The sequence below is a fragment of the Aythya ferina genome (assembly GCF_964211825.1).
Source record: "Aythya ferina genome assembly, chromosome: Z".
Lineage (NCBI taxonomy): Eukaryota > Metazoa > Chordata > Aves > Anseriformes > Anatidae > Aythya > Aythya ferina.
In genome coordinates, this window is record NC_140299.1 from 31,498,131 (window position 1) to 31,511,554 (window position 13,424).

Genomic DNA, 13,424 nt, shown 5'->3' on the forward strand with positions numbered 1-13,424 from the left:
TCCCTACCTTTGCCCACCCATGTGACAGAGACTTTTAAAATTTGCACAGTTGTTAATGATGTTAATCCCATATTTTACAGGAAATTTGAACGGGAAGAATGCTACTGATTTTCCTTCAGCCACTCTAATTTCAGAAGAATATCAAAATTACACATGAAACTCCCTATGCTACTGTGAGACTGGGTATTTTCATATTTACTCAATGAAAACTTGGCACAGATGTGACCCACTCAGTAGCATATGGGCTTATCTAACAAATATATATTTTTTGGATAACACATATGGACATGGGATCTTGTTCTGAGTTGTGGAACTATGGGCTATTTCAAATGTCAAGACAAAATGTCCATCTTTTCTGTGTAGTTACTCTGTTAATTGAGGAGTGAAGACAGAGACTAATATGAACCTTCATAAAAAGGGTAAGAGAGGAAACCTTAGTTAGGTAAGTAAAAGATTAATGAGGAATACAATTATTTATTGAGAGGACAAGAAAAAGTGATAGGAAAGCAACACATTTACTGTGCTGGTAGTTTAGAAAGTGGGTTTTTATCACATCTTCATGCTGATTTGACAATTTTATGACCAGTAAAGCATAACTTTTGCCAAAATCACTGCACTGCAATCACCAAAGATAAAATATTGCTTCCTGGTAAATTCTTTCAAAAAGTTATGCCCAACAACCCAACCACCTAGGATTATTTTGTACTCATGGTTAGAAAATCAAATTTAACACATGGGACTAATTTTCAGATTATTTTGATAGTCAGATCTGATTCTCTTTTCCTTAAACAAAATATGCAATTTCTAGTATTTTTGGAAAGAGGCTGTTTATAAATCTTTTAGAGGATTAAAACTTACGACAACCCTGACTTTTATAAGTATGCCTCACTCAGCTCTCCCACTGAGAAGTGGCAATCTAAATATCATAGAATCATAAAGGTTGGAAAAGACCTTCAAGATCATCTGGTCCAACTGCCCTCTTTCCACCAGTATTACCCACTAAACCATGTCCCTAAGTACCACATCCAACCTTTCTTTAAATCACATCCATTCTTTCCTTCAGATGGTGACTTTCCTAGGCAACCCATTCCAATGCCTAACTACTCTTTTTGAGAAGATATTTATCTTAATTTCCAAACTGAACCTTCCCTGGCACAATTTTCCATTCCTCTTGTCCTAAAAAATTGCTAATGTAATTTAAAATGTTCTTTCTTAATACTTCTTCACATTATGTATTCATCATAACCTCCTTTTTTTGTGTGTGTGTGTTGTTGTTGTGTTTTTGTTGTTGTTGTTGTTTGTGTTGTTCACTGGAAGAAAATAGAGAGCTTGAAAAGATCCAAAGAAACTGTAGATGTTCCATAAGCTAAATAAATAATTATAATAATGAAATCAAATCATCAATCCTGATGCACTTGTACTGACTTGACAGATGCTGGTTATTAATGTACATGTCATTTATTTGTATTATTATAACGTACTCTGTCATTTATTTTATCTGTATTCAATGTTCATAAAAGGTAGTATCTTGCAGAGTTAATAAAGGCATTGTATGAGGGTGACTGGAGATGTCTTGTTAAAAGAAACCCATCACATAACAACATCAGTACCATCTCCTTCTCTCAGCTGCCTGCTTTGCTCCAAAAGTACCCTACATGTTTCTGCTACCCAACAGAAAGAAAACAACAACAACACAGTTATGAAAGTGAAAGAACAACAATAATAAAAACAACAACAACAACAAAATTGTGTCCTGAATATACAACCTTTCTATATTTCCTCTATGTTCGTCTTGGAAGAGCTTTGTCCTGCATGTCACTTGATGATGTGTTAGAGTATGGAGTTGGATAATTATTTAAGCAGTATTTAAAGATCTGAGTTAAATTCAAACAGATTTAAATGAAATGGTAGCCCTAATTGAAGGTGTTGTAAGTTAAGTTAAAATCTGCTTCTGCTGCCATAGGAACTGTAGGTTGACTACTCTGCAGCTAAGATTTCATATTAAGAACAAGCTAATTAGCAAGTGTTACATAGCAATATAAACCTCCTGGGATAGTATCCTTCATATTTGGTTGCATTCTAAATATCTTAATGGACTGATCTACACCTAGGAGTCCTAGAAAAAAAAAAAAAATATATATATATATATCATAATTTGATTTTTGTTCTATATTTTTTTCTAGTAATTTGAATCCTCCATTTGTGGAAAAGACTTACAGCAAAGAAAGGGATCTTATAATAGAAATGGATTGCAGATCTTCTGCTTAACTAGCTTCACAGAAAACTACCAACTTCCCAGATAAATTACAGAGTTGAAAGGAAAAGTACACTTCTACTCCTCTCTAGTTCTTTTTGGATCAGTGAGGTGGAACTGCAATGCCTACAAGTGCCATGAATTCTGCCAGTTCTTATTAAATTTACATTTTTAGTATGAATTTATAATTAATTAATTTTAAATTATTAAGACTTAGCAGCATTTTTTTTCTAATCATATTTTATTTGACTATATAACCAATATTAAATGGATAGGTAAAACTCTACACAAACATCAGAAAATATTGCTTATATACCTAGTAATTCAGATATCCCCTCTACCTAGTGTATATGTGCATACAGTTAATGACTTATTTTAGGTATAAACTAAAATGTAAGAAGCAACACCTTTCTGTTCATGTTTCGAAGATTTGTATATACATGTCTATCTATTTAAAAAACTTTAAAACTTTGTGTGAAGGTGCTGGATAAGGTCTGAAACCTTTTCTTCATGAGGGTAAGTCTACATTAATGTTGCAGTCTCAGAGGCACAATTGCAAATCAAAGCATTCAGTCATTTCCATTTACTACATTAAGGTTCATATTGTGGAGAGGTCCCAGAGCACATCAACAAGATTCCCACATTCAGACGAAACTCAACAAGAAGATGCACTCCCGAAACACACCTCTTGTCTCAGCTGCTAAAGATCATTCACTGTAATAAAACAGATTTAGGCAAGTCTGGGGCAAGCCTCAAGCCTCAAAACACTTACTTTTTACCTCTGATATATGCAGTAAGGACGTTGGGTCTTTAGCCCCTTCTTCATTGTTCTGTAGATGTACTCCTGCTAGGGCACAACTATCCTAATGCAGACATTCTTTTAAATATGAGAAATTAGAGTTGCCAGTTCAGTTAACCCTTTTGTAATATTTAGTGTGTCTCCTTCTTTAGCTAGTCTTTTAACATCTCAAGTACTTAATTGCCTGTCTTTATGAGCTTAAATCCATTATTATTATCATTGCACTAAATGTAATAAATCTGACAAAATAATGCTCAGGAAGATTTGATAAGTAATTAGCATCATATCAGGACTGTGTGCAATCATATGGTGACAGAAAATAAGACTACTGAAATACAGAATGATCAAAACAAAGGTAATTTAAAAAACATTTACTCATAAAATGACACTAAAAATCAATTTTATTTTAAGTATTTCTCTCTGTGTTTCTTAACTATCAGCCAAAAAAAAAAAAACACTTTAATAAAACAGTTTCATAAATAAAGTAATTAAATGGGTAATCAAGAATTCAAGTGTTACTTCTACCTTTCAGAACTACTGCCATATTAATTTGACCTCTATGACTCTTTGACCCTAATATAGCCTGAATTTAAGAGACAAGAATATTTCTCTAGGTATTTTTTTGTTTGTTTGTTTGATTGCTTTCACATTTGCAATATAGTAAAACCTCCAGTGATATTGATTTGATAATTTAGTAGAAATAAGGGAAGTTTAATTACAAGAAATAGCTATAAGTATCTAGTTACTAAATAGAGGGATGTACATTTCTCAATAGTTTTCTAGCGTTCTTAGGTTTAACTTGTACTTTTAGTATATAAAACAAATTCACACAATATATATGACTTTTGGATCCTTTATACAAAATTTTGTTCATGCAGGATTTTTCTTTAAATATAGAAATTACAGAATTACCTCCAAACCTATCAGAGAAATACATACTATAAAAATATCATAAGTGGCAAAAAAAATAATATATATATATTTAAAATTATTCTGTTCTGTAACAGCACCACTAACCAGAGTCTGTGATCACAGAGCTCTTAGTGAGATATTATTGTCTCTCACCTGGAGTTTGAAAATTAAGGCGTCGTAGCTCCACTGGGTCTGTGGGATGGTGAGAAGGGACCTCCTTGCTGTTGGGTATGCTGCTCTTTCTAGAATCAGATTCAGCCCTCTTCCTGCATGGAGAAGGTGAATACATGCATATAAGACTGAGGTGTGAAGTCGACAAACACAGGTATTCAAGTCTTTAATCATTAAATTATAAAGATGAGATGATTTCTGAAAGACCATTTGATGCAGTGAAAAGATAAAATAATGATTAATATGAAAGTGACAAAATAATGATTCACGATGGGTAAGGCAGCTACCAATGTTAGAATGAATTTAAATATAGAAATGTCAGAATGTCTTGAGCATTCTGGCCTATGCTAATCCTCTAGATCATCTTTCTGGGCACCAGAATAATTAACTATTATGAGACATAACGCTAAACATAAAAAACTTTACACTCATGCATCTGATCACATCTACATATTCAAGGCTCAGACTACACTTGAATGTTTCTGATCAAATTACTAATTTCACTGTAATTTTAGCATTTTTGTTAGTTTGTCCAAAACAAGCTGGGAACAGGGGGGAGGGGGGAGGGGGGAGGAGGGAGGGGCGGGGGAATTGGACCTCATCTATGCTTCCCTTCCTCTAGAGTGAAGCAGTGTCCACAGAGGTTGTTAGTAAAATGAACTGTTTTGGTAAAATGAACTCTCATAACTTAAGAGCATCTTTTTCTGCCACAAAACATGGAGAACTATATTATATAAAGAACATCTAATTGTCTGCATTGTCAGTCAGGAATCTGGAAATTTAATGTTTGAATGCAAGTGGAATCCTTCAATAAATCTCTGTGAATTCCTGAATGAAAATATGAATTGGCTGATATAATTCATGAAATGAATAAATTTCATTTCATTTATACATGAAATAGACAATAAAGAGGAAAAAAAAAAAAAAGCAGCAAAGAGCTGCTTTTCTGAAAACAGAACTGAGACGATTTTAAGATTTACTATAGGCAAATCTTTTCTAGGTGTCCAACATTTGGTCTGGTGCACCACTACTGTTGCTTTTTTGCTTTTTTGTTTTCTAATTGACTCGCAATGTGGCAATGATAAATCTGTTATTATTCCACTGGGGTTCCTTCTTAAAAATTCTTCAAATGATTTCTCACTGTTCTTGAAATAATGAACACGTGTTGGCATTCAGTAAAAGGTGCATGCAGAAAGATTTCAAAGACTATGTCAAGCAGCCAAATAGCAACATGGTGGAATGAATTATTACTGTTCTTCGAAAATTACTGGACTTAAAATTATACATGTATATATACACACACACACATATATGTACATATATAAATTGTTTTGCTACAAAAACTTTTATTAACTTATTTTTAGTGAAGCTTTGCAGATTTAAATTTGATTCTTCTTTTAAAAAGATATTATGGAATGACTCATTTGAAATTTCTTTTTTACTTTTGATCCTATCACAAAAGCAGCAAAATACTCTAGTGTTCTTTATTCTTAAGTATAGGTGAAGAAAGGCTGCTTTCCATTTCCAATAAATATTTTTATCTTTATTTCATATTCCTGAAGTCAAGAGATCAGTGGAACTGTCCAGAGACAAGTTTATTTTTCTTCCACTTTCAAGTCAGTGCTGGGCAACAATATTTCCTATTCATCTAGAAAAAGAACTAAATTCTCTTTGAATCATTTGTGTGAATATTTTGAACTGTTATAGCACAAAAGAATGGTTTATTATTATTATACTTAGGATCATTTTGTCTTTTCTATCTCTCCAGATTAATTGTTTCAGATAACGCAATTGATAAAAAACTGCTGGGAAAAAAAATAAATAAAAAAATTCCACTAAAGACAAATCACATCATTTTGGTGGCCACAGACAATGGGATTGAGTGCATCCTCAACAAATTTGGAGATGATGCCAAGCTGAGTGGTGCAGTTGATACTACAGAAGGAAGGGATGCCATCCAAAGGGACCTGTACAAGCTTGAGAAATGGGTGCATGAGAACCTAATGAGGTTCAACAAGTCCAAGTGCAGGGTGCTGTATCTGGGCCAGGGCAATGCCAGACATGAGTGCAGACTGGGTGAAGAACTTACTGAGAGCAGCCCTGCAGAGAAGGACTTGGTGGTTCTGATGGCTCAACACAAGCTGGCAGTGTGCGCTTGCAGCCCAGAAGGCTAACTGCATCCTGGGCTGCATCAACAGAGGTGTGAACAGCAGGTGGAGGGAGGTGATTGTCCCCTCTACTCTGCCCTCGTGAGGCCCCACTTGGAGTCCTGCATCCAGGTCTAGGGCCTCCAGCACAAGATTTGTTAGAGTGGGTCCAGAGGAGGTCTACAAAGATGATCAAGGGGCAGGAGCACCTCTCATACAAAGATAGATTGGGAGAGCTGGGGCTGTTCAGCCTAAAGAAGAGAACACTGCATGCAGGGTGACCTCATTGCAACCTTTCAGTACTTGAAGGGGACTTCATAAAAGATGGAGCGCAACTCTTTGATCAGTCAGATATTGGCAAGATGATGGTGAATGGTTTTAAACTAAAAGAGGGGAGATTTATGTTAGAGGTTAGGACAAAATTTTTCACTCAGAGGGTGGTGAGGCACTGGAACAGGTTTCCTAGAGAGATTGCGGATGCCCTATCCCTGGAGGTGTTCAAGAGAAGGTTAGATGAGGCCCTGAGCAACCTGATCTAGTGAGTGGCATCCCTGTCTATGGCAGGGGGGTTGGAGTTAGGTGATCCTTAAGGTCCCATCCAACCCAAGCCATTCTATGATTCTATGATCATTTTCACTTACAGAAATACGTCAGCACTGACTCTATGTATCATGAACACTTTAGAACTATTCACACTTTAAGCACTAAACCACATTCCTTTAGCAGTTATCGTTATAGCAAAGAATACTTTTAACTTCATGAAAGCACAAATAAAAACATATGAACATTGTATAACCATTTTGTTTCTTGAAAATGTGCCTCGTGAAGACAAAAAGTAATAGTGAAACTTGGCTGTATATGCTATGTGGATTTTAAGTGTTGTTAAAAAACAAACAAACAAACAAAAAACCATAAAATATCTTGCAGCTGCCTTCAGTTTGATACTTTAATGTCTATATTCACTTAGGTTGACAGATGTTCTGTTTTTCTGCTTTAGATCATTCTTATGATAACTTGTCTCTCTCTGTTCTCTTCCCCTCACCCCCTACCTCCATCCCCATCCCCTCTCCATCCCCCACATTTTCCCCATCTGGATTCCAATCCCCACTGGATTAAATGAAAAGTGATTACTCTTCACTTCTCACCTGTCAGGTTTACTGCTCCATTGTAATGCAGCAAACAGGGAAGAAAAGGCCAAATGTTAGTTTATCAGCATCAAACAAGTTAAGCATGACAACAGCAAATACAAGGAATGCTGACTTACAGTAAGGATATATAACTAGCCTCCCCAAAAGGAAAAGACAGCTCGGGAATCAAGGAATAAATGGAGGACACAGTTTAAAACAAAAGAGAATTTTCTCCTGCTGAAAAAAAAAACCATCTATTTTAGAAACAGTCTGCAAAATAATATCTTGTATCCAGAGAGACACTGGAGAATGAGCATTTAATTAGAGCTTTAACAAGTTAACATTCTATTGATAAATAGCATCTAAGACATAAAGAGGTTCATCCTTGCAGGGAAAAGAGATGAGAGCAGGGAAGAGGAGAGCTGGGCATAATGAAGAAAGAGAAGGAGTGAAAGGGAGAAGAAGGAGAGATAAGGAAGTGAAGTACAAGGTTAAATATGTAAGATCATGTTTTAATTAAATTTAATTAAAAATAAATAAATAAGGAAATATTTATTACTAAATTGTTTTATAAAACCAAGTACTAAAATAATAAGAAAATAATTTAATGATACCTTGGAAAGCAAGGTAGTCATAAATATTTCTCAAATGAAGTACTATACACCTTCACAGATTTTGAAGGAATAGCATTTATGTGAGGACTACAGTGATCCATATAGATCTGTAGTAAACTGTGATCTATAGAGATCATTTTAACAGGGAAAATTATTAGCTTCCATCATCATGTTCTACCATATACACTGTAAGTATAGTATTTGTCTCTCTATCTATTATTAAAAAAGTGGGTCTGCAAACTTTTTATATTCTGGAGTCATCAATGACCAAATTAATCACACATTGTAAAAAAAAGTCTTTATAGACTTTCACGGTCTTTATAGACTGTCCCGTTGGCAGATGATAACCAGTTGCATCCCCCAGGGCTCAGCATTGGGGACAGTTTTGTGTAACGTTTTTATCAGTGATCTGGATGAGGGGATAGAGTGCACCCTCAGTAATCATGCAAATGATACTGTTAGGTGGGACTGTTGGTCTGCTAGAGGGTGGGAAGACTCTGCAGAGGGATCTGGATAGGATAAGCCTATGGCTGAGTCCAGTCACATGACACTGAACAAGGCTTGATGTCAGGTCCTGAGCTTGGGTCACAACAACCTGATGCAGCATTATAGGTTTGGGGAAGAGTGGCTGGAAAGTTACCTGGTAGAAAAGAATCTGGTGGTATGCCAATAGAGGGCTGAACATGAGCCAGCAAAGTGTCCAAGTAGCCAAGAAGGCCACATCAGAAGTAGCAGAGCCAGCAGGACTAGGAAAGTAATTATATACAAGGGTATGCTGCATGGGTAAGACGGCACCTCTAGTACTGTGTTCAGTTTTGGGCTCCTCACTACAAGAAGGATGTGGAGGTGCTTGAGCAAGTCCAGAGAAGGGCTACAAAGCTGGTGAGGGGTACGGAGAACATATCTTACGAGGAGCGGCTGAGGGAACTGGGATTGTTCAGCCTGGAAAAGAGGAGGCTCAAGGGCGATCTTATTGTTCTCTACAGGGACCTTAAAGGAGGCTGTAGCGAGGTGGGCATTGGTTTATTCTCCCAAGTGCCTGGTGACAGGATGAGGGAGAAGGGGCTAAAGTTGCAACAGGGGAGTTTTAGGTCGGATATTAGGAAGAACTTCTTAACCTAAAGGGTTATTAGGCATTGGAATGGGCTGCCCAGGGAAGTGGTTGAGTCACCATCCCTGGAGGTCTTTAAAAGACATTTAGATGTTGAACTTAGTGATATGGTTTAGTGGAGGACTTGTTAGTGTTAGGTCAGAGATTGGACTAGGTGATCTTGGAAATTTCTTCCAACCTAAATGATTCTGTGATTCTATGACAAGTGCTATGAGGAGCAGTTGAAGGAACTGGGGCTGTTCAGCCCAGAGAAGAAGAGTCTTAGGGGCAAGACCTCATTGCTCACTACAACTACCTGAATGCAGATAGTAGTGAGGAGGATGGTGGTCCCCTTTCTCAGGTGACAAGTGACAAGTGATCGGATGTGAAGAAATGGCTCTCACATTTCAACAGTGGAAGTTTAGTTTGAACATTAGGAAGAGTTTCTTCACAGAGGGGGTGATTAAGCATTGGAATGAGCTGCCAAGGGAAGTGGTAGAGTACTTGTCCCTGGTGGTATTTAAGAGATGTGACAATGTGGTGCTAATGGTTTAGTGATGGGACTTGGTAGCTCAGCTTGATAGCTGGACATGATGATCTTGGAGGTCTTTTCCAATCTAAATAATTCTAAGATTCTATGACCATCACTTAAGATTCCCCCATTCTCATTTCTGTGCTCAACTTTTGTTTTTTCCCCTTAGAACCATTTGTCTTCTTATATTTCAAGATTCAGAGTCCTCAGGTTCACTATGTACAAAAGATTCAAGTTTTGGCTCCTGCATTCTGAAGTAAGTCAAAAAAGCTGCACTTAATAAGAGCAAATAACACAAAGCCTGTCAAAAGAACTTTAATTTCTTTTCTCTAAAACTGAAAAAAAAAACCACCCTACAAACAACACTGATCCAAGAAACATCTAGAATGAGGAACATTTTGCTCTTTATCAGTAAAAGGCTGAAATTAGAAAGCTTGTGATTTCTTAAATACAGTAAGAACAACCACAGAAACTCATATTACAGGAAAAAAAAAAAAAGGCATGAAAGGATACTTCAGGACCATATCTTTTTGGTTTGCATTGCAGCACAGTAGTGCTTTATGTAAACCAGCTTGGGAAATAGATTGTGACTCTAATTAACAGTTCTCATAACATGCATTACCTCTAGAGGAGACTAGAATTCTGCACCATCTCTGTATCTGGTTAAGTGTTCACCTTTCTTTGAGATTTTGCATATAAATCTTACTATTTTGTATTTTACTCCATACTTGAACCAGTGAAAAATATATTTTCTTGAGGACAATGACATGATGAAAAGGCAAATGACATTTAATTAATTTATTCTGATCCCTAAATCTGATTGTTTAGTTTTAAGTCTGACTGATAAAAGACCTAAAGACCTGCCCGAAATTATTTTCACTAAGACTGCAGGGTGGTATCATTGTTTCAGTGTCACAGAATACTGTACTGGTCACTGGCCAATCCAGCTCACTTTGCCAAGATATGAATTCCAGAAAGACAGGAAATTAAACCGTAACTTAAGAGAAAGTTTTGTTTTGTTTTGTTTTAACTGTGAGAGGGTAGTTGAACAATGAATCAGACCATTCAAATAGTTTCCATCCTTAGAGATACTGAAACTCACCTGAACCCTAAGAAACCTGCTGTACCTGACCATGTTCAGAGTAGGGGTGAGAACAGAAAATCTCCAAACATGTGGCTCTGTGGTTCTGTGAGTCTATAAGCATTTTTGCACACAGTACATTAATCACCTACAGTTATGTTGGATATTATATTGCAGCCGTATCCAATGAGAACAAAAGGCATATTTTGAAATATCTTTTTACAAAAAGTAATTATATACCTATTTACAAAAGTTATTTCCCCCTCTATTACTGTAAAGTACTAAGCTGCAATGAACTTTTGGCTTTATTCTGATACATAATCAAAAAATCTTTCTATGCCATATTTTTTCTTTGAGCTTTGAAGAATGTAGAGGCAACAACCTTTATATAAACTGACCGATAAATAATAAAGGGTTCGCTCAGGCATTTCTAGTCTTTGGGCAACTTAAATTTGCTTCACACCATCCCAGGCAAATTATCCACACTTTCTGCAATAACATCTGCTTTAAATGAGGGTACGACTTCTCCCCTTAAAATGATTCTTTTAGAAATTGCAGTCATCTTTTCTCTCTGACTGAAACTAAAATATAAAAGCAGTATTGTAAATCATGAGGTAAACAATTTTTTTTATTTTTTTTTTTTCATAAAGGCTTCTACCAACAAAGGGAATTAAACACAGTCCACCTGTGTGTTTCGCTGGCATCTTCTTCACATTGCCACATCCCTTGACCTCATTTTCTCTATTTCAGTATTTTTCATACTTGCTGTCATGGATTAGGCAGATGTCCTCTGACCTCTATTTTCCTCTCTACCCATCATATCTGTTGCAGTTATGCCCCTATACAATCCAGAAATGCATTTTGAGAAATTCCTGTAGACACGGAAATTTCTAATTTCCTTACTTCTTACTGTGACCTTTTTTTTTTTTTTTAACCAGTCCAAGTTTTATAGTCACAGTAATTCCCTCCAACATAGTTCATACAAATAATAATTTTTGCTGTTGTCTCAAAAGTGTTAAACATCCCTGCTATCTTGCCCAATTATTGCTGATCTACAGCCATAAAGCTATCAAGCTCTGGTTGTCTACATCCAGACTGCATAGTCTATGATAAAATATTCTATAACATATTCCTTCTTTTTCAGAAATATAAGATTCCTGTAAGGCCCTTAAAAACAAAAGCTTGCTCTGTTTCTGTCTCATTTTCGAATGGAGAATAGCTACGATTCTCTTTGTGTTCTCATTGAGGTGGAAAAATACTTCTTAGATTTCTAATACTGGTTATATTGAATTTTAGTAATTCTCCAGTTGCATAGTTGATTTCTTTATAAAAAGTTTAAATTCTGTTGATTTGTACAAAACCTATTGAGAATGAATCTACTAAGCAGTTTATCATTAGAAGAAGCTGATTTGACTTTAAAAAATTCTACCAGTTTCAGTTATTTTAGTGCTGCTTTCCTTTATGATTTAGATGTCTTAGGACACTGACACATTAGAAAGACCTAGCTATAATTCCAAAAACAAAACAAAACAAAAAACACACACAAAAGAAAGAAACAAATAAACAAAAACTTGTTTAATCTAATTAAAATGTTAGTATTATGACTATTTTGTCATTTCTTCAACAGAAAAATTCTGACATTATCTCCACAGGAATGTCTTCTCTAGATCAAATACAGCATCTCCATTGTATAGCTTTATTCCTGCACTGACCCATTGTTGCATATCACTCTTCCTGTCTCCTTGCTAAACTCTGAAATAAATTGTCCAGATACACTTTAAAAATCTTATATTCTTATTTACTTTATCCTTTCCTTCAGTTTAGTGAAGCAATTCAGATTTGTTAACATGTCACTTTATACTCCCTTCAGAATATCATGTGTCATGGTCAGCCTGTCTTAACTAGTAGAAATTATTTAAGGCACTGAGACGCACTAATATAAAAGGAATCTTTGAATCCTAATTCATTTTTTTTTTTTCATTGTAACCTCTTAACAGGGATTTTTGTATGAATTTGCTTAAATGTGTCTAAATTACTCATTACAACAACATATGAAAAAACTGTCTTCTGCAAGCCTAAATCCAGAAATGAAAGGTACCTTGATACCTTCAAAGTGGTGGTACCTTCCCACCACTTTTTTACCTGTCTTGTGTCCCTGCAAGGTTTAATCACTATAAATTCAATGTAATGTTATAAAAGGTAGGATTATTTAACCACATGAGAGGGTAGTGTACTATTGTGGATGTTAGAACATGATGTTATTACCTTGACTGATAACAGTTTATATTGTTCCCTTGTAATTACAGCCAAGTTATTTTAACAGAGTTGACCATTGACTGGTAAAACTGCAATCATAATTTCTCAGAATGACTTTGCTAGAATAGTGAGGCTTATCAATTTTCAGCTTAGAGCTGAAAACATAAAAATAAATAAATACATATGGAAATTTGACTGAACAGTTCTAGTACAAGTAGTAAATAACAGTTGGAAAATGTCCCCTATTTTCTATTCATGACATTCTCTTCACACTATCTATGAATGAATTCTACCTGCTCATTTGTGCAATATGCTTATAATTTTTCAGTAGAAGAATTGAAAATTTTTATTATAGTTCTGTAAATGCAATCTATATTTCCAGAAACATTTACACATCTGCTTTATATGCCAATGTTTTTTAGGAAGCAGAAGTTTTACTTT

At 35.5% G+C, this 13,424-nt stretch overlaps 1 protein-coding gene across 18 annotated transcripts in view; it reads right to left on the reverse strand.

The window, feature by feature from the left end:
• Positions 1 to 13,424, reverse strand: part of PTPRD (protein tyrosine phosphatase receptor type D) — a 1,303,784-nt gene that overhangs the window by 88,183 nt on the left and 1,202,177 nt on the right. For 11 of the 18 annotated variants that reach the window (XM_084505446.1, XM_084505445.1, XM_084505434.1 and 8 more), the window contains 2 exons: positions 7,429 to 7,443; positions 4,119 to 4,231 (listed from right to left, as the gene is read on the reverse strand). In XM_084505446.1, the coding sequence (XP_084361572.1) occupies positions 4,119 to 4,231; positions 7,429 to 7,443 (128 nt within the window). The remainder of the gene's footprint in view (positions 1 to 4,118; positions 4,232 to 7,428; positions 7,444 to 13,424) is intronic. The other 7 variants (XM_084505451.1, XM_084505447.1, XM_084505450.1 and 4 more) reach the window with 1 other exon arrangement.